The following is a 21,958-nucleotide window of genomic DNA, read 5'->3' as shown; positions in this document are numbered from 1 at the left end:
CTCTCTTAGGCTCAGAAACCATTTCCTCAGGGTCCCAACCACATTATGCCATTATAATCATTCTCCTTGGGGCACCAGGTCAAACCAGCCTCAGATTTATTTTGCAGCATATTCTGCTGCTTAATAAAACTGCATGAAAAAATTGAAACTGCCTCAATGAGAGAGTCTCTGAAGTTGTATCAGCAGGAACCCACTGCATAAAATGTGCAGTCAACCCTGGAAGAGTAACTTCAGAGATTAGTTCCAGAACAAACAGGTCTAGTTAATGGTATTGACTCATCTGCTTTTAAGGGCTTTCTAAATATTTTTTGTGGAAACATAGCACTGAATTTGGCCAGGTTCTCCTTCCCATTCCTACAGTAGCAACTGTACATGTTGCTTGAGACTCTGCAGATTGCCAGCTGTGTTGTAGAGCTGGGACCCTTCCATGTGAAGGTAAAACACAGTAGGTGGAAGACTAGACATTTTACACCTAGTGTAATTCCTGCTTACTACTCCTTAGGTCATTTGCCCCTGATTGTAGCTGTGGTGGCCCTCACAGCATGTTGTGTGGCACTGGTCTGGATGGAGATGGCTGGGTGCCTTCTCCCCCCAGACAGCTAACATCTTGCTGTGCCTGCCATGGGTCTGAGTTTTGATCCTTTCAGACATGAGTCCACAAACACTTCAGATGTCCTAAATTTGGTCTTCGGTCCGAACGCTAGCTTTAAAAAGGGCAATTTACTGGCATATTACAAATAAGGAGAAAGCAAAAAAGAAAGAGGAATTTAACAACTGCAGAAGTACACAAACAGGTATCAGGAACAAAAAGTGGATATAAATGTCATGTGATACAATTCTGAAAGATGATTCTGGCCTTCCTATATCCTCTTTGTGGTGTTTCTTCTGCAACAAAGGGAACCTAACATTGCATCTCAGAAACAACTGAGGATTTCTCTAATATAGAAAGACCCAGAGCTGAAGAGGAGCTAGCATGGCTTGCCAATAAGATCCATTGGTTAGTTGCTTTGGACCAGAAATCTCTTCCTCTCAATATTTCATGATAATTTACATCTTTTCTCTTTTTCTTAATGTAAATACAAAAAAAAAAATTTGCTACAATTCTCCCCATAAGCTGCTAAGATGCTCAGGTAGACAAAACAGTGTAAGCCAGTATTTCCTACCATTTCCTTGTCTCCTATTTGCTTGGTAACAGTATAAATCCAATGACTGCTGATAAACATGGGGGAGAATTAGGGCTTATGTAATGACTGGGCCAGGAAAGACAGTTGTTCAGAGGTAAACATACAGTCCTACCTAGTTCATATTTCACAAAGCACAGGTTATGGGGGCTAATAACTTCCTATGAGCAGTAATGAACATTTTAACTTTTCTAACATGGGAGATTTTCACAGCTTTCTCTGCTTCCCAGTTCTAGAAACAGAAGCGCATTCTAGGGGCAGGGCTGTGAGGGCATATTCCAACATGAGTTGGAATATGAGTTTTTTGGTAATCTTTTATACAGTTTTCAGAAATAACATGATAAGGCAATGGGAAAGGTATTATACTTGAAAGGTGCGGGGAAAAAAAACCTTCAGTTGGTATGGTGAGAACAAAGCAGCCAGGTTTTCTCTCTGGGGGAATATGAAATCCTTAGGGTTATCCAGGAGAGAAGTTACAGAGAAACATAGATAGCCAGTGTTTACAAGACATACAGGGAACACCATAGAGAAATCTAGAAGCATCAATATGGCAGCTAGAATCATATGCCAAAAGTCATTGATCTAAAGATAATGAAAGTCCCCAAAAGTAAGAGGATGTGGGGAAAAATAATCCTCTTCAAAAATATAAATATTTCTCAGAGGAGAGCAAGTATGTTCATAAAGCCATGGAAGATTGGCTCTTCATTACAAACTAAGAAAGAGAACATGCTTTCAGCTTTCATTGTCAGCCATTTCTTCTTTTCCACCTTGTTTTAACGTCTGCAAAGATAGATGACATCTACTCAAAGTAGTCCCAAGCAGGAGACATTTCTAAATCTGTCCAACCAGTTCTTTGGCTGTTTCCATGGTAATGACGCAGCAAGGCCTGCTGCTTTCCCTTCTGTGAGAGCCTTCATCAAGCTTGATATGGATTGAAACACCATGCATTTGCAGCTCCCCTGCCAAAAACTTCCCTCTTCTCTGCTCAAGGCCATTTCCATCTGTTCCTTTTTACTTCTCCCTGACTTTGGAAATACCTGGCCAGAGAGGGAATCTACACACGTGTTACCTCCCTGCTCAGTTCTCTGCTGAAACCTGTCTGATACAGGCAAAGGGGGGGACTGCTGCTGGTTATACAAGTTAAGGGACTGGAGAGGGCAGTACTATCACTCCAAGCTGCCTTGGAAAGAAGTTTTGGATGATGGTAAGGTAAGTGAGAAAGCTGTAGGGGCCAAGAGCATAAACAAAACCGAAAAAAAGAAAACCCAAATTTCTATCCAGTCATGTCTAGTCTCCCAAAAGAATCAGACTGAAACTTGGCATCTCAGGCCATAGCAACAAGTAGAGCAGTAAAGAATGTACAGACTTGGTACAATGCAGTGCTTATTGAAGGAGATGACAAGCCTGAAGGAACACTTCCAAAACCCTGAATTCAGATAGATCTATGTCACAGCTGAGTCTCTGGCAGCTCTCAACAGAATTTTGAAAGGGGAAGAACAAAAGGATCAGCGTTACAAAACCATCCTCTGAAAGAGGAGCTTTTGCTATCAGCTGAGGACTAGCAAAGGCTGGAGACTATAATGGAACTACACTGGGAGGTGAAGCAATCTGCAGGGCTTGCTGCAGTTGATCTGCATTGGGCTGAGTTGATGTGGTTACAAAAACATCTTTGTGTTCAGCAATATTCCGTTGTTGGCCTAGTGCCTTGAGGCTTACATGCTTTGGAAATATGGATGAGGAGATGAAAACTTGAGCTTGTTTAAAGGATTTAAATCTGAAGATGGCAGGCCCAGGAGAGGGATTCTGAGTTCAGGCATGTAGGTCATGCAAGAGAAGTCTTGTCTTTGCTAGCAAGTTAATATGAAATATAGTAAAAGTGTTACTGTTAGTTCAACCCTTGCCCACACAAAAAACATTCCCTCATTGCATAAAGTGGCTGGAGAAACATGAACTGACAGACAAATGAGAGTACAGGGTAAACCTTGAGTGAGTTCACTTCATCCTTTACCCACTGCCATTTCTCTGCTGTATGGACCCAAGTCAGCGCCATCAAGACAACCAGCAGTGCCTACTCCCCACAGTTTTTCCACTTTTGCTTTCCTCACTATCTGTCTGCTCCTTGCTTCCTATTCATGAGTGCATTCACCCAGCGGCATAAGGCTTCCAGCACCCACAACAGCAATCACCAGTGCAGAAGCCTTTGTTTTATTATTATGAAAATGTGCCTAACGACCTCATTTCACTGTGCTGCCTGCTGTTCAGGCATCAAGTTATGGGAGAATCACGGGTCTGAGGCTACTGTAGTCCATGATCTTAGGAGCAAGGATCCAAGCTGAAAGCTTTCTGGTGCTATTCCAAATGAGATGTCACGAGAAGAGAATCCAACACACAGGAGCTCTGTGCTGGGGTGAAAACAGGGGGATTCAGGGAAAAGTGTAGAATTGTAAATGCTAATTCAGTAACTCCCCAGGAATGAGCATGTGCCATGCTGAGACTGAATGCATCATTAGCAAATCCCTGAGGCCGGATCTCTATTTCAGACTGCACAGCATAGCAGCTCCAGGGAACATACAAACACAGAGGATGCTGATAATTTCACAGTTTCTGCTTCCCTGTGAGGCAGAAAATAGAAGCGCTCTGAAGCTCTTTCCCAGGAACACAAAAATAGTGTTTCCAGGCCCATGAAAAGCAGATGAAGACAGGTGTGCTCTCTGCAAGCTGGAAAGAAATAGAATAATCTGCTGCCATCAGTTTGAAAGGAGTCATTCAGCTGATCAGACAAGTATGGTGGACTGAAGCTATACAACTAAGCCATTGCAGAAAAGACGTTGGGGAGGGGGTTCAGGTAGACAGAAATCTCAGAATCACATACAATCCACAGTGCATTCGAGTCATAATAACTTTTTTCCCCGCAGCACAAATTTTTAATGCATAGGATGTCTGCCCTTTATCACAAAGACCTATGGGAAAAACTTGAGGACGGATCACTCAAGGCAATTTTGTAGATTGACCAAATCCTAAGAAAGAATAAGACAAAAAGGGAAAGGCAGACAGCCAGGCGGTCTTTAGCATGTTGGGGTCAAATACCCCTTTCTGTCACTCTAGGGTATGAGAAAGTTGAGGAAGACAAGATAGGTAACAGAAATATTGAATCCATGTCTACTGGCAGTGATGAACAAGGCAGCAGGCAGACTTAAACATCTGCTCGTGTGAGCACAGTGATATAATCTCTGACTATCAGAATGGAGATGCCCGTGTTTCACTGTTAAACGTCTCAATTTCTCTGCATAGTTCAGATAGCGCAGTAAGTATCTCAGCCGTAAGAAATATGCTGTTGATTCTAGGGAGGTATTATTTCAGGTTGACTGCATCTAGGAGTACGTAGCATGATTTCAGGCCTCATTAGATGCACATTTGACAAGTTTTCTGCACAAACATAAAGGGAAGAAAGGTTTTCTTAAGGAAACAAGGCTTATACAGTTGCTGTATGTATGTTTGTGGAGAAGGGCATATCTGTCTGTCTGGCCTACCTGCCTTTTCCCTCCAATAACTTTTGAACCTGTTGGCCAATTTTACCCAAATCAGATGAGAGATAGAGGTCTCAGAGATAGTCAGTTCCTGTGAGTTTTGTGAAACAGCCTGGTTAGAGGACAGAGTCTTAATTAGTGAGTGCTCTGAATGGAGGAAACCTGCAGTTGAACTTAGCTTTTATTGGAATTATAGAACAATTTCAGTTGGCAGGGACCACGGGAATTGATGTAGTCCAGTCTCCTGCTCAAAGCAGAGCTAGCTTCAAGGTTAAATCGGGTTGCTCAGAGCCTCATCCAGTAAAGTTTTGAAACTCTCCAAGGTATCAGAGAATCCACTCTGGACCTCAGTTTCACAACATGAATCTAGAGCGTGCAACTCCATAGGCTCTGCTGATCAGGAAACTACATTTCCCTTTTTTAAAAGAAAGCTTAGAAGTGGCGGCCAATGGTAAAGCCTGCAACCAGACGTCCACACGGCTCTGCTTGTGTTAAATGTATTTAACCATCAGCTAGTTGCTTTATATTGGCATTCTGTGTTAGTTAATGATTAAAGTACAAAGGTCAAACTCAGAGACACAAGGCTTTGTGTATCTCATGATTTGATTTACCAGCAGCTCCACGGGAAGGAGCGCTGCTCTGTATGAGCGGGAGCTGCAGGCCGCGTATCCAGCCTGACAAGCCAATGAGAACAAGTCATTCATTAACAGAGGACTTGCTGCTAGGCAAACACACACAGCTGGTATGGGAGAAGAATTTGGATGTGAAATGAGACAGTGTCGTTGTTTTCTGTAAGACATTTCCTACTTCAGCAAGTTTCCAGTCTAAATAAAGACCACACAAAACACATTAAGAGCCTGATTAGAAGATCTGGGTTTATGCATATTCTGAAAGATTTGGTAACGAGCAGAGAGGCAGAATTTGCAAAGAGAATAGAAATATTTAGCAGAAGGAACAAGTTTTAAACTTAACTGAGATTTGATTACAAATGTATGTGCCGATGTCTTGGATACCATTCTATTTTGTGCGTTCACACATACGTATACATTCACACAAACACCCCTAAAAAACCTTGATGCTTTCTCCTACTTCATTTGTACAAGCCCTATTTTCTTTAGTTAAAGTAGTTTCACACTACTGAATGTTTTTAAAAGAAATAAATCTGAAAACTGGAAAGCAGGGATATTTAATATTATATTACAATATGAGGCAGGAACAGAATGCCATTTAAAAGACAAAGTAATCACTTACAACGCTTGCATAATTAAATAAAAAAGCCTGCCAAGGAAGAATCTATCAAGTCTTTGTAGAATGAAACAATAGCAATAATTTAGACTAAACTTTGACTTTAAAAAGTGATTTAATTATTTAGGACTATTGTATAGTGCATATAGGCATATGGATATTTACCAAAGCGGTCCAGAGAGGCTGCCACTCTAAATTTATAACAGAGAGCACCAATCCTGCAAAAAGTTGTGCCCTCAGGCTTCCTTACAAGATCAAAGACTAAATTCATAAGTGTGTACAATTCAAAAAATACTAGGAATGCAATCACAGGGAGACTAATTACTGTAATAAGGGCAACATTGGAAGATACAGTTCTCAGTATAATTTAGAAAAGAGAAGTGAGGGTGCTGGGAACTCACTGGTTGGCAAAGAGTTTTGAACATGAGTGACAGCTTGAGGACACTAGAAAAAAGATACGGGTGAAGGAAGCATAAGGGAAAACTTGCATGTAAAGCAAAGAGCAGGGAAAGGAAGTGCTGATAAATCTTAACTTCATCTTACTTTTAGCTGCACATCTTGGAAAAACAATCTCAGGTGAAGAGAAAGGAAAGAACTGAATCCACCATGCTTCCATAAACTCACGCATAAGCTGAAATCAGAGGGAAGCGTAACAAATTTTCTGAGAGACTCCTCTAAGAATATTTTAGCTCTGACTAATGTAACCTTTATTTTGTTTTGGAATATCATGGTCCTTATTCTAATTCAAATACAGTAGAGCAGTCATCAGAGGAATCAAAGATAGGATGAGTTGTGCCTCAGAGGCATTGATGGAGATACGCACTATAGTACTGTGCTCCAAAGCATTTACTATATCTTACCTAAATGTCAGCTTTTTGGCTACAAACCTGTCAGGAAGATAAAAACAGAAAACACAGGAAGAAAAGCTTCCATCTGCAAACTAGACATCCCTCACTGTTCAATGAGCCAGTAAGATTTCAAATTAGGAACCAAAAAAATTAGGCTGCTAAACAGGAATTAAGGAAACCCTGGAACTCTGTTAGCAAAACACTTCTATTGACTTGCCTGTAGGCAAATGCCTAAAAGCCTGAATCATCGCCAGTGCTGTCGAGGGACCTCATATTACCTCAGCATATGTACTTTATCAGTGATCACACTGTGCAAGCTGAGTACTAATTTGCAATTCCCAGCAGATGCAGAGACTTGTAATCATTTTTGCTTGGTAGAAGCATCATTTTCTGCAGAAAGAGGCAAACAAACAACATTCCTAATGTTCTTATTAGCATACCCTTCTACCACCATTCGTGCCTTAAACAGATGCTCGGGAAAGGCATGCAGCTGTAGTACTCACAAAAACATATCAGACAGGAAAACATCTATTGAAGAAGTCCTATAATCTGCTTATTCCATGTTCCCCCACTCCAGCTCTACTCTGGCAGAGGCTATGAAAAGACAAAGAGGTACCATGATGAGTATAATTAGTGCAAAATCTCAGAGCAGTTCATGTTTCCTTACTTACAATTAATGGATATATACACAACGCCCAGTCATACACTGTTATGATCCAGTGAAGTTGGGCACTCACTGAGTATGCTTAACACAAAACTACAGGGGCAAATAAATGAAGAATCAGGATACCCAACATGCTGTACTGAGCTGGCTATCTCTATGCACAGTCACACTGATTTTTTTCCACTACAATACAGTACACCTAGGCCCTTTCATTCCTCCACGCACAGCCCTGTATCTGCTTTCTCTACCCCGTGTATCGATGTTTAAAAAGTAGTAGTTGGCTGTGTTAGAAGAGGGTGGCTTGAAAGAAGATTATGCTGAAGCAGCATCAAAGAGATAACAAGAAGTTGGTAGCACCTTTCATTAGAAAGGTAGAAAGATTTTTGGTAGAAAGGTTGAAATGGTGGGATATAGCATTTTAGGGGAGGGTGTGTGTACACGGAGAGTTTGCATTTCAGCTATGGTGGAAGAAAGAACAGCTATTAACAGAGGAAATTTCATCAGCCAAGGGCTGCATGTGAACCTTTCTGTGCTGTTGGGCAAAATCTGTTAGAAAACCCTACTTCCTGAGAAAGCTTTTATGTTTATAGACCCTCACTAAACAGGCATGTGAGTAACCCAAGCTATCTTTCATGCACTGTACATAAATTCTCATTTAAATCATAGCAATGATTAAAAATAACTTTTAAGGCAACATTGAAACACTAACTACTGTGTCATGAAAGATTTGTGTAGACGGTACATTTTAAGAGCTGTCACTCAAAGCAGAAAGAATGAGTGCTTGTACATGTTTCATCCAGAAATGACTGTTTCCTTTGAAATGGCTCAGCACTTAAAAGCTTTCAGAGCTTATTGCAGAGCTGAGTAACCATCCTTATGTTACAAAGCCATTATCGGTCCAGACTTTAAAATCTTTCTATAGCTACACATTTTTTTTTCATGTCTGTCCCCAGAACCCCTTCCCTAAGGCTAAGAGGGGTCCGCCCGGTTTTGTGCAGAGAGGGGGAAGGCCAGGGGTGTTTCCAGGTACGTTGAGCAGCAATGCCAGGGGCCATCTAGTGGACATTACACACTGCCTTTCCAAACATCCCAGGGGAATTAGACTGCCCTCATTTCCAGGATTTGTTCTGGCATTGCAATAAAAGCACAGAAATCCTGACATGTTAAGTGCATGTAACCAGTATCCTTTACTCTTGAGAACTCTTCAAATGCATCGATTGGGCTCGGGCCTCTGTTGTCTTGGGCATTTTACAAATACATCACTTAATGCCACTCATGTCCTCAGTACCAGCTAAATGTTTAACAGAAGTCTGTTTCTCTGTGTACCTTTGATACATAGAAGGTATATGAGCTGGAAGAAGAGAAAAGATTACTCCTAGAATTAATTTGCAAGCCACTGATAGAGTATCGCCAGTTAATTTTTCTGGAGTTACAAACAGGAACTGCCCCGTTGACTCAACGCTTAAGCTCAGGAGTCTCCAATTTATCCACAGGCTTCTTCTGGCACAGAAACCGCACTTCAGGCAAGTGACAGTGACGGCAGCGAGTCCGCGACATGTAATGCGGAGCAGATAACACTGCCCAGCCAGTGATGATTTGACTGTGTGATTTCTGGAACGCGCTGTGAATGTGGAGCAGTGCACTGCCAGTGTTTAGAAGAAACTCTGAGAAATGTATACATGGAGAATATTTAAAGTCAGTTCAGAAGTGATTTTAGAAATACCATGTTTTTGGTCAGGCATATCATTGTAATCTCAATGCTGCCTTTGTTCCTTGGTCCTTTTATCCCATACTCGAACAGCTCATGAGACAGTGGATTGACTGGAAACCCAAAACTGTCAGGAGGGCAGTAACTGTTAGGATGCCTAGTTAAATGTGTGCCGCCAGACCTCTTCAAAAGAAAGTACCGTCTGAGAAACAACGCCTTCCTAACACTACATGAGCTTGGTAACATCACAGCTGATAATAGCAGGTAGCATTGATACAGGTTTTACCTCTTCAAAGCACTTTGTAATCTTTGCATAATTTATAACCGTGACACCCTGTGAAGTAAATAATTATTAGCCCCATTTTAATGATAAGAAATGGTGTGACTCAACGTCATCAGTGACTCAGTAGCAAGGAGTAATTTTCAGCTTGGGGAGTTTCTTATTTATATCCTCATTGCTTTTCTAGCAGACAATCTACAAGAGTGGTCCTCAACCAGGGCTTGACATCGCCTGCTGTTGTGTGGGGCCGTAGGAAACGATAACATTAGAAAGATGTTGTTGAGAGGACCGAGCAGGATACAGCCTGAGGGCACGGCTTGTTTAGCACGTTGTCCGCAACCATCAATGGCTGGGGCACTAATTTTGAGGCTTATTACATAGGGTAGGCATGGTCTTAAAGCACTGTTACATTATAGCAGACAGTAACCATTTTGTAGCTCCTTTCCCCTTGCACCAGGCCTTTTTGCAAGCCCCTACTTGACTCCATGCCCAGCAAGATGCGTCTGTGGGTCAGAGACATTTCATGCGGTCCAACGTTAACGTAACCTGCGCTGAGCTGTTATATGCACACCAGCTATTGATACGGCGAATGAGGGATTTACGGAGATCTAAGGAATAAGAACAGCAATAAACTCAATTCTCTTTAGTGCACTTAAGTATAATAGTCTCTTGATATTGGCATCTTCTTTTAAAATGCTAATGGCCTTCCTCTGGATAGTTCTTTAGGATTGGTACGTAAAAGGCATTAGGAAAGAAAAATACTATTTCTGTTTATTTTAAAGAGTGCTTCTATTCCACAACGCAACTGTAAATGGCACAAGGGAGTTTTATGTTTGTTGTTCCTCTACAGTCTCCAGAGCACATACATTTTGTTTACAAGGCAAACCATTCGTAAGTGCCAGCCCTGCAAATCCTGGCTGGAAGGAAACCAGGAAATCTCTCCGCTGCAGAGTGCACCCGTGCGGGCCAGGCCCGCTGGAGACCCGTCCGCTCGCAGAGCCTTGCGGAGTGGCCAGGTCCGCGCGAGGGCCGGGGCTCGGCGGGCCGTATCCCCGCGCAGCGCCCAGGTATCGCCAGCGCTGCTTTCGGGACGGCTGCCGTGCGTGTTCTTAGCAAGCCGGCCTGTAATTCCTGACCGCCACCATGTTCTTTGTCCATCAGCTCAGCGAGCTGAGGCGTTTGTGGCTCCACTCGCTCCTCGCCCTCGCCCACCCCGGCCCGTGCCAGGGCGCACGCCGCCCCGCTGCGCGAACCGCCCCCCTTTTAGGCCGAGGTGCCGCTGCGGCAGCGCGGGGGGCATGCCGGTACCCCGAGGAGGCAGGCTATGCCCTCCCAGGCGCTGCTAAAGCTTTCCTGCAAGGCGGCCGACTTTCCCGGGGCACAGGGAGTTTTCCCTGACCTTCCCACCCGGGACACCCCCCCCCCCCCCCCCCCGAGGAAGCCACACGGCTCCGCGCGGCGGGGAGGGGGCGGGGGGGCGGGAGGACCGGAGGTGGCTGCGGGAGCCGCTCTGTCCCCGCCGCCGGAGCTCTGTGGTTAAGATGGCGGCGGGGGCTGAGGGGGCGAGTCAGTGAGTCCCAGGCCGGAGCGCCGCGGGGGCCGGCGGCGGTGGCGGCGAGGCGGGCGGCGGCCGCCGGGAGCCGCCGCGCCGGGGGAGGAGCGGGGGCCGCCCGCCGGGCCGCGCCGGCATGTGAGCGCGGGCCGCGGGCATGGGGCAGCAGGTGGGCCGCGTCGGGGAGCCGGGCGCCGCGCTCCAGCCGCCGCCGCCGCCGCAGCAGCAGCAGCAGCAGCAGCCGCCGCCGCCGCGGGGACTGCGCGGGAGCAGCGCGGCCAGGCCGGCGGGCCGCCGGCGGGAGGCGGCCGGGCGCGCGGCCGAGGGCGGCTTCAACATCTTCACGCAGCACGGTGAGGGGCCGCGCCGCGGGCCGTGGGGTGGGGGGGCGGGGGTCCCGGCGCCCCGCGCCCTCCTTTGTCGTTGTTGTCGTTGTCGCCGCCGGGGCGGGGGGCGGCGCCGCGCTCCCGGGCCTCGCCCGGCCGGGGCCGCGTGGGCCGGGGCGGCGGGGTCGCGCCGCCGCCCGCTGCTCGCGGCTGTCACCGCGGCGTCGTGCGCGGGCAGAGGCGCCGCGCGCGCTCGGCGCTGCCGCTCTGCTGGCTGCGGAGCTCCCGCCTTGCCCTTCTCGCTCCCGCCTTGCCGGTATCGCCTGTACCCGCTGTGCGTGTGTGAGCGTGTCGTACCTGCTCAGTACGCCCGGGCTGGAGTGTGGGAGCTGCCCTCCCGTTCTCGGGCGAAGTTCCCAAAGCGGCACCAGATGCGTTAAACGCAACACGGTTCGTCTCTGTAACCTCCCTTAGGAGGGGCCCACAACTTCAAATCCCCTCTCTTTTGTAACTCCTCTATGTTTTTTACTCGTTATCTTTATTTTGGCAACTTCTTACTGTAATGCACGAGTTTGAAAAAGTATAATATACTGAAGCCTTGGCACGCGTGTTGAAAATAGATGTTGTGTTGATGCATCTCTAATCCTAAAGAACTGAATCTGCTATTGAGAGCATCATTGGTTTGGCTTGTTTTAGGTGGAGGGAGATGTCAGTGTTTATAGAGCAAGGCTGCTTCTGACAATACATATTTTCCTTCGCTCAATAGAATGAGCACAGGCAAAAAGATTAAGGAACGTGCAGCCAGCAGTCTAAATGTAAATATCGTCTGCTGTGACTGCTGACACGTAAGTATCTATCAAAACAAGAGTGCAGCACTAAATCTGGTTCTTAAATTCTCAGTGTTATCACAGCTTTTGAGTTCAGGGAGCACTATCAGCTTCAAAACCAAAACAGAACTCCACTTTGCTGAAATGTCTGACCTGCTATTACTACAATTAAAGCTAAGGATTACTATTTTATTTCATCTTTTAACTGTGGTATCATCAGCATCATGTTTTACTATATTTGTCTTCGTTGCCTTTCCTTTTTTTATGTAAGGCACGTTGGGAGAAACATTACTATAAAACGGAATACTACTGTAAATTCACAATGTTAGGAGCAGGTCTCAGATCATGCACTTACCCTGGTTCTTTTCAGTATGCTGAAGCCTAAGTCTTCAGTAGCGAAGCAAAACTGCTTTACAGGCTGCTAAGCATGACTTAGCAGCTAGAATACCCCCGCTAATGGTAAACTGTCTTTTAGTGTTTCAGTAGCAAAGATGGCTATTACGTTCTTGCTCTTACAAGACAAGCGTACTATGAAGGACAGAAAGGACGTTTGTGGAAAGTATGGTACAGCAGGTGGGGCCCTGTAGCTGCTTAAGAGAAACAGAGCTAGGATTTTCTTGACTCAGTTCATCTTTTCACTTCTCCATGTTTTAATAATAAATAAGTTCAGGATCCTGAAAAAACTGTTCTCGCTCCTCCCTCTGCCCTACTGAATTTTAAAGGTAGAAGGTAGAGAGACTTATTTACTTGTAGAGGTAGGAGGATGAGGAGAAAAAGCTTTTTTTTTAAGCATGCATGTACATCAAGAAGACTTGACAAATTATGTGCTCTGTCCGGCCTTCTGCTCTGTCCTACATAGAGCTAGAAACAAGTGTGAGCCTTGAACACAAACAGGCTCTGAATAAGACTGTTCAGTGGCATTTAAAGAGAGCATTTCTCTGTGATACAGTGACTGTAACTTTTAAAATAATTGCTATTTATATTGCATAGTTTATCTGCCTCAGCAGTAAGCTGATGAATATCATTTTACTCAGGTTTTTGTCGCTTCTGTTATTTTCTTTGCAGACGGTAAAGGAAGGTGTGTCTATTGAAAATAAGATACAATATAGCGTTTTATTCTTTTAGATTATGTAAAAGCCTTTTTCTGACAATACAGCTTTTGCGAGTTGTAGGTGCAGCCTTCAGACTCCCTTCCCATCTTAGTGAATAGCTCAGCACTGTTAAATTAACCCCTGAGCCCACATATGTTGCGCTAGAAGTGAGTGGTAAACACCTTAACTCACTAGGAATAGCCTATAGGAAATGCTCATCAGCGCTGGGTGCCTTTTTACACGTTTGACTTGGGCAATAACCGAAGCTTTTTGTGGTGTTCCTGAATCAGAAGTTCACTTCCTTTCTCAGAGAAATTGTTTTCTCGTGATCCTTGCTTCCCCTCGTCCAAGAGATTATTTTCACTAACTTCTATTCTTATTTTTCATTTACTGACCTTTTCCTGTTTTACTTAATCCGGCTTCCTGCTAGTTTTCCTTAAGAGTGCCACTTCTTTTGCTGAGAGACTGGCTGCTGGCAATATTACTTGATTCCTCTTTTCTAGCCATTTCTTTCCAAACCTGACCTTCCATCCTGTTTCCTGGGGGAAGTATCACAGTGTGTGACAAGTGATGGAAAAGCACAGGATTATAGGCTAGTACTCTTGGACCAGTGACTAACCCAGCCAGTCTAGGAATGAGTCTGGATTATCTGCCTTCCTTGGCTTCCCTTGGCACCTTCATGGATGCGAGGAAGAGAGCCACTTGGCTGGGCTAGACCCTTACAGGTATAAATCCCTGCTTTAGCTCCTGTTGACAGATCTGATGCTATACTGTGTCAGGAGCAAAGTGAACCTCATTAAGTACTCTTGCCAAAGTTCATTTTGAGGGGTTTGCTTCTTGTGGGTTGTTTACGAAAAAGGGTGGAAGTAAACAATGTTTTCCACCTCAGACCCATTTTGCTACAGGATTTTGAAGAACAGTTTGTCTCAGATCAATAAAGAAGTGTAAAATTTCTTATGCTGTGCCATGAAGAACCTGAGACAATGGTATTTTTATGCAGCTGACTTCAACTGCAGTTGTCCTTGAAAAGCTGTGAGATTGAGTTCAACCAGTTTGTCCCAAGCTTGTTGTACGTTAGAGAAGTTCCATCCAACAGTTGGAGTTGTGTAGGAGAAGGCAGTACAAATATCTGCAAGTGGACGGTGCCTGTATGCCTTTTTGGAAGAAGCAAGGAATTTACAGGTGTTTTCTGCTTTATGGAAAGAATAAGGAAATCTGCGGTGCGGTGCCCCACTATGCCACCGTGAGAACAGACACCTCGACTCCCTGGGGCTTTCAGCTCACCGTAGCATTGAATTCTGTGAGCACTGCTATGAAGTTGAGCAGAAAAACCCTAAGCAAGCTGATGTGCTACTGTGATTTGTTACTGATGGAGCAGAGTTCCCCAAGATGCAAAAGATTATTGTGGATTTTGCAGCCTTTTGGAATTAGCCCTTCAAAGTGCCTCACTGCCAGCATTCCTAGCACATAATCTGTGACTTATAAAAGCAAGCAATGGATCATCAAGCCTGTTTAGTTGCTAATACTGTACTGGAAAGGAAGAGTGTAGATTGAAGAATTGTTCAGACACTAGTGATCCTATTTACACTGCATCAAAATTAATTAGTACAGCAGAGAACTCAAGAAGGAGAAGTTGTAGCAAACATGAGTTATGATCGGATACTTATATTTAACTCAGTGCAGCCAAGAAAGAAAAATAGTACTTGGTGCTGTTACAGGATGAGCTCACTTTGCCTTTTAGAGAAGAAATGGGGAGAAAACAGGGAGGTAGGTTTTCGCTTCTTTACAGTTGTGTGTTCGAGGGGAAGGGAACAACCGATGACAGCCAACAACTTCCAAGTTGCGTTGGCTCTGCTTGACTCCTCGTATGACCTTTGAACAGTGACATGCTCAAACTTTCTTTTTGAAGAGCAGTGATAATTGCCTACTTTACCAAGATATTCTTTAGCATGATTTTCATCTCCAAAAGGATTTGCTGAGTGTTGTAGGAAACTGTAGGAAAATCAGATTGGTTAAATCTTGGCTGGGAAACCCTTGCAATACCTGCTTGCAATACTGCTACAGTTGCCTTGGTGATATATTTTGGGGTGGTGGCAGGCTCTGCCACACTTAAGCTTTTGATCTAGCAGGCACAGGACATTTGTTCCCTGTTTTGTTTTCTAGAGGAGGAGTTTAGCAACCTTTTACTATGTGCATCAAGGTCAAGCAAGATAAGCCTATACTTTTAAAAATAAAATTATCATTAAAGCTCCCCTAAGGCAGTTGGAGTGCTATGCCACATGATAAAAAACATTCTAAAATAGGGAGAAGCATAAATAACACTATCCCTTTGAAATTCAGTGAAACTGAAGGGGCTGGATGCAAGAAAATGGAAAGAGGGAGAGAAAATAGGGTCAGTTTAACAACTGTACTTTGTGGGCCTCCTAAAATGTTCTTTATTTTTCATCCCAGTGAAATGCAGCAAGCTTAGGCGAGAGCTGTGTGCCCGCAGACTTTCCTGTCAGTAAATGCCCTGTGCGGATGGAATATAATCACTGTATTCAGTGCATGACTCTTTGTACTGTAAATCAGAAATCTTGTGGGACCATGATGTATAAATAACTCTCCTAACTAATTATTCGGGCAATAAAGGATAGTTCAGCTAAGTGTCCAGAGGAATGTCTCCTGCAGGACATGAAATCATAGGCGTGGTGTTCTCTATTGCATCATTCACTGCGATATCTGAATTATTCCTGCCGCTTCAGCTGCATTCAGTACTCATTTCTCCCCTTGCCTTAAGCTGGCATTTTTGCAAACTGTATTTCAGAAGTGAGAGGGCTCTACCGGCTTCATGGAAGGGACAATATAATACAGGTTACTGATCTGTTATGATTTTGGGGATATGAATGTTTCCTACGTTCTTTTCACATACACAGGGGAACTTAGTCTAAAGAAGGTAGGACTGAAATGAAGTTACTTCAAAACATGTTAGTCAGAACTATCTTAATCAATTTTCAAAGCCCAGACAGATCTCTGCAATTTCTCAGCTCTCCGCATGTAGCAGATGGTGTGGTACAAGTTGTCCTAGCAATATTTCACAAACTTGCTATTGCTTGCAAGTGCCATGTTTTACAAAAAAAGTTTTTGTACTTTTTTTTTTTTTTTTTTTTTTTGGAAATAAGGATGTGGCCAAGCGAACAATTTGGCAGAATGTGACTTTGAGCATGCTGGATGCAAAAAGAATCGGCACAGGTGGCTTATATAGTCTTTTTTAATGTAGCTGGGCTGACAGCTCACATAGTCCAACTGTCTCCTCAGTCCGCCTATCTCCTAGAGATGCTATTGCGGAGCTGGTTTTAGAAAGATTTTATTGCTAGTATTAATTACAGATTCTAGGGCAGTAGGCTTGAAATTATGTTTTCACTGGTGTTTAGAGTAAGCGACCTGTTCTGTGACCCACTTACTTCAGCAAATGTCATGTTTGTTTATTCCTAAAGCAAGCCAGTCCTTGCTAAAGTCAAATCATACTTCTTAGATCTTTGTTTTACAGACAAAGCTAAGCGATCATTAGCGTGACTTCGTCTAGCCCATTTTTGTTAGGGGCCACCACTTAATGTTTCCAACGTATGCTGAAGTTACTATCCTTAAGCTCTCTTCTAAACACTGCTGACAAGTGACTAGTTCAGACTCATAAGAAACTATGCAAAAATCCAGTTAACATAAAACAAGAAACAGCATTTTTATAATTTTATACTTATCCTAGTAGGGATCTGTGTGAAAGTTATTAAAAGTAGTACAGTTGGGTTTTACTTAGTGACTTGACTTTCCAAATTAATTTGCATGTGGTTGTATTTCAAAGGACTAGGGATTGATGGCTCCTGACTAAAGCCTCCCCTATATTATAACTGTTTCAGAATCTGATATCCCAAATCACTGCTTGCCAAATGGGTAGCAGTCCTTTCAACAGTATATAATTATGAGTGAAGCAAAGCTTGGTAGCTATAGTGTGAATGGTGCCTTGATTTGATATGCAGGTGAATTTGCAGGAACAGGCATACAGGTTCCTTCTTAAGAGCATTCAGAGGAGTATTTACTAGGAAAAAAATTTCCTGTAGTTATTTGGACCACCAGACTCCTTCTTTCAACAGCACAGGAAAGACAGAAAAGCTTGCACTAAGTGTGATAGCACAGTTGCCTTGCTGGGTCGGAAGTAATAATTCTCTCATCATTACTGTATCGTCCCTGACATTTGTTTGGTTTTGTGGTTATGAAATACTTTGTTTTATTTTAAAGGCTGATCTTGATACTATCCATAGAGATTATTCTGGGTAGAATAAGTGACTGTTACAAAACCATTGAGGCTTCCTGTTGGTAACACCGTAAACCACAACAACAAAGCTTAGTTATATTAACAATATCTGCTTAGGAAGTTTCATGTGCTTTGTGGGCTTTATGCAAAGACGTAAGTAATCGTATTGGGAGATGCCTATCTGCAGCTGTCTGTAAATTAACTTTTTAATGGGAAAGGTAGTTTCCAGTACCAGCTAAACCACTACAGGAGTTTCAAAAAACAATCAAAAAACAACTTTGCCCCTTTTGGGGGAGGTGAAGATGGACAGAAATGCTTCACTAAGAATTGCATTGGTTTTATTTCAAGCTTATTTGGTTCTTGAAGTGCCATTTAAATATATTTCTTTTAAGACTGGACTTCAAGGAATTTTCTTCCTTCTCCTGTCTTCTCTCCCCCGGCCCCTGAAAAAGTATTTTAATCTGCAAATATTGTCCTTGGAATCTTAATCTTACTACAGTACTTCAGTTAAAGACAATCACATGTTTTAATAAACTTTGAGCTTCATTTATGTTGATTTGAAAGTATCTTATGATAATGGTGATGTTAAAATTGAGACTACAGTATAGAAGGAAAGGTTGCTCTGAAATGAAGGAAAAAACCACTTTCTATAGGACAGTTCTGCATCACCTTAACCTTTCTTTAATTTGATAGTTTTACTGGTTTGTTTGTTTTTTTTCTGAGGTTTGTTTTGTTATTTAATACTAAAATGATAGTGAAGCAGCTTCTTTTTGGTATAAGCTACGTACGAAAAAGGCATAAGCACCATCTCCTGCTCCTATTGCAATCAAATTAGGAATCAACTTGGAGGGAAGGATCAGAACATTCTGAATTTGTGACCTTATGCACATCCCAGCCTATTTCTCCTTCCTTTCTCCTTGAATAATTCCAACCACAAAGCATCAAGTGCCTCTGCTGTTCCTGTTTGTTGTCATCTCAACTAAGATATGCAGGATGAACAACTGTAGAGAAGAAAATCTCCAGATAGACAGATAATGCTGGAGAGGAAAGAATGGGAATGAGAAAGACTGGGGAGAGAGAAAAAGGTAAAAGATGATCTTGCAGCTTCTCCCTAATATTGCATTTCAGTATATTGGAGGCTTTTTTTTGATCACCTTTGCAGCTATGCTCTAAAATACAATCTCGGGTATACTTGATACTGGTTGAATGAGTCAGGGGGGCCTTTTAAACTATCTGTGAAAAGTCAGATGTGGATTACTGGCTGTTTGAAGTCCTTATAAAGGGTAGCATACCAATAGGGGGGATTTCCCCAATAGCTGAAGACTGACATCAGACACAAAAAGATCAAGTGGCCACATAGATTAGGGGTTATGAGATCCTGGAGCACAATCAAAAGTTAACTTGCAGGACTTTTCCTTTTGGGAAGGAAAAACCCACCAATAACATCTCCTCCTCCTGTTCCCTTATCAGTGGTGGAATCTCACATCTCTCATATGAGGAAAGGCTGAGAGAGCTGAGACTCTTCAGCCTAGAGAAGAGAAAACTGAGGGGGGATCTTCTCAATGTGTATAAGTATCTGAAGGGAGGGTGTAAAGAGGATGGGACCAGGCTCTTCTCAGTGGTGCCCAGCGATAGGACAAGAGGCAACAGGCACAAACTGCAACACAGGAAGTTCCACCTGAACATGAGGAAAAACTTCTTCACTGTGAGGGTGACTGGGCACTGGCACAGGTTGCCCAGAGAGGCTGTGGATTCTCCTTCCTTGGAGATATTCAAGAGCCATCTGGACACAATCCTGGGCAATGTGCTCTAGGTGACCCTGCTTGAGTAGGAGGGTTGGGCTAGATGATCTCCAGAGGTCCCTTCCAACCTCAACCATTCTGTGAATCGAGAATAATTGAATAGTGAATGCACACCTGTACTCTCTAAGGTCATGTGTGGGGCTTATAGTGGGGTGGCATAAGATATTGCTAATCACTTTTGCTGCAGGTTAAGTGTCCTCAGAACCATTGCTGATTTTTGAAAGAGGTGTCAGGCTTGCTTCTGGCTGAAGGAAACAACTTCAAATTCGGCTATTGTATTGGTAGTATGTAGCATTGGTCATGAAGTGCTCCTGTTTTTTCACATTTTAGGTTCCACTAAACCCACTATTTCTGGAAAAACTGACTATAGAGTAGTATGCCTGTGTGGTGGACACCAAAACAGGTCAACATATAGGACCTGCAAACTGAAGAACATGTTCTCATCACAGATCTTTACACATTTTAATGTGGCCTTAGCCTAGAAACTTGTTTAAATTTTGTATCCAAGTAAATTAGTATTACCTCCTATATTTATCCTAAAAGTGAGGAGCCTGAAAGGTTTTCACAGAGTAAGGACATATTCTTTCTGGCCAAAAACCAGAAAAGCTTTGTGCTCTCTAATTTAGTATTTCTTGGATTGTGAAGATAACCCTTCAAACCTAAACCAGGGGATAAATTAATATAATGAAGCTGTCCTTAGCTTACAGGGTCAGCTTAATTTCTCAAATTTATTTCAAAGCTTTTGTGGCCCTGGGTTCATTTTGCTGATTATGGAGTTAACAAGACTGTTCAGTTTTACTGCCTCTATTCAGAAACTTGTGGGAGGGTGTGCAACTGATGAGAATATCAATTTTGTGTTGCTCCTTAGAAAAGCCAAGAGCAGAAGCAGAGACTAGATACAGTGACACTGGTATCTCTGGACCTTAATAACAGAAGGAAACTGGAAAAATGATTAATTTAGGTTATCCTTGAATAGATTTCAAAAGAAATCATTGTGGTATTTCCAGTCCAGCAACTTAATGTTAGAACTTGCCAATTAATGAAAGTATGATGATTGTTTTTAGCATTAGCAAATTTAGCAATAAAAACCTTTGTTTATGCAAACTTTTTAAACTGATGCAAGTAAAAGTCATTTGGGAAGAGAGAACTGGAGTCTCCATATATATCAAAGTAGCCTTGAAGATCTTTGAAATAAAGCATGGCTTCCTTCCCCCTTCCCTGTTAAGTTACTGGACCCAGCAGAACTCGAGTTTATACTGGCCTGAGCTGGATTGCATAAGCATGGACTTACTGCTTGTGTTTAATGCAGTTTCTTCTTGGAATACAGGTTTTAACTGTAAAGCTTTCTTTGTGTCCACAGTTCACTTCAGTACAAGATAGAGAAAAAGTGTCCTTTGTGTTTGAGAGCTGATTTGTGGTTCCTCTCCTTCTGTAAATTAAGTCTTTTCATCTTTAGAGTAGCTATAAACCAGCACATGAGAAATTCAGTCTGATAGTTGGCGCTTCTCAGGCTCAAATTTAAGATATCTGAAGTTAAAATATCAAGTTCTTCAAATGTGACATTTCAATTGCTGAATGCCCTACACATGCTCTTCAGAATATCATTGATATTAATAGGGTTGTCTTGGTAAACATTCCTTTTAGAGTGGCATGTTGATCAAAGAATTAAGGCTGGCGTATAGGCAAGACCTACGGAATAGAAGCTTTGAAAGTTTCTTTGATAGCTTTATGGTGATATTGCTCAGGTCTAATTGGGTTTCAAAGCTGCTTTTTTACTGTCTGGATTGGCATCAAGTGAGCCATGATGAATTTTATGATGTGTGGCAGTAACGTGTATAAATAGTGAAAGCCTGCTCTCTGCAGGCTCCGGAGAATTCTTGCAGTTCCTCCTGGCTAGGAAGATGAGTGGTGTGTTGGGGTTTTTTAAGGCAAGGAGAGTTGTACGGCTGGGGAGGGGTGAACACTGCCTTTGTAAGTGATATCAATCTAAAACCCATACTCTGTCCCGATTGCCCGGGGAAGCAAAGCAAAATACTTTTCCACTGATCATAAGTTTTATGCTTGTTATCCAGGATTATATTTCTCTTTTTACTTAATTTTGATTTATGGCTTCTTTTTTTTAAATCCCAAGAGTAAACAGAGAAAGCAGAGGTACTTTATCAGATTAGAAAGGCTTTGTCTAGAGAAGATCTCTGGCTTATATAGGGAAATGGTATGTAGTTTCTGGCAGTTTTAGCATTTCAGTTTAGTTAGGTTTGTTTTTTTTCCTCTTCAGGATCTCCAAAAGCTTTGTGGGTATTAAGATTTACAGCATAATAGTGAGGGAGAAGCTAATTTTTCGTGTTAGAAGAAACTGAGATCTGTTTTTCAAAGAATCCAGTACATCTGAGTCTGGTACAAACTGCAGAAGGACACCTAGCCTGATTCCCACCCCCCTCCCCCCCCAAGAGGTGCATTAGGTGGTTTAAGATTGATGTGCAAAAATCAATAGATGCTCAAATAATGATTTGAGTAGCCTGCTACAGCCAGCCAGTGAAACAGAAGTCTGGCAGTCTTGCTCTTCTAATAAGACCACTTAATCTGTTTTGTCAGCAAAGTTTTTTGTTTTCTGTTTTTAAG

The 21,958-nt window shown here is 42.9% G+C and overlaps 2 protein-coding genes across 2 annotated transcripts in view; one reads left to right on the top strand and one right to left on the bottom strand.

The window, feature by feature from the left end:
• Window positions 1-11,776, bottom strand: part of SOAT1 (sterol O-acyltransferase 1) — a 46,166-nt gene extending 34,390 nt beyond the window's left edge. Inside the window, exon 1 of the mRNA XM_013943266.2 lies at window positions 11,689-11,776. The gene's annotated coding sequence lies outside the window, so the exon portion shown is untranslated. The remainder of the gene's footprint in view (window positions 1-11,688) is intronic.
• The window catches only part of ABL2 (ABL proto-oncogene 2, non-receptor tyrosine kinase), a 45,422-nt gene continuing 34,626 nt past the window's right edge, over window positions 11,163-21,958 (top strand). The window contains exon 1 of the mRNA XM_067300632.1: window positions 11,163-11,358. Within this exon, the coding sequence (XP_067156733.1) occupies window positions 11,163-11,358 (196 nt within the window). The remainder of the gene's footprint in view (window positions 11,359-21,958) is intronic.

Source organism: Apteryx mantelli, chromosome 8 (assembly GCF_036417845.1).
Source record: "Apteryx mantelli isolate bAptMan1 chromosome 8, bAptMan1.hap1, whole genome shotgun sequence".
NCBI classification, from domain to species: Eukaryota; Metazoa; Chordata; class Aves; order Apterygiformes; family Apterygidae; genus Apteryx; species Apteryx mantelli.
Note: the sequence above shows the minus strand (reverse complement) of the source record. Positions and strands in the feature narration are given on the sequence as shown.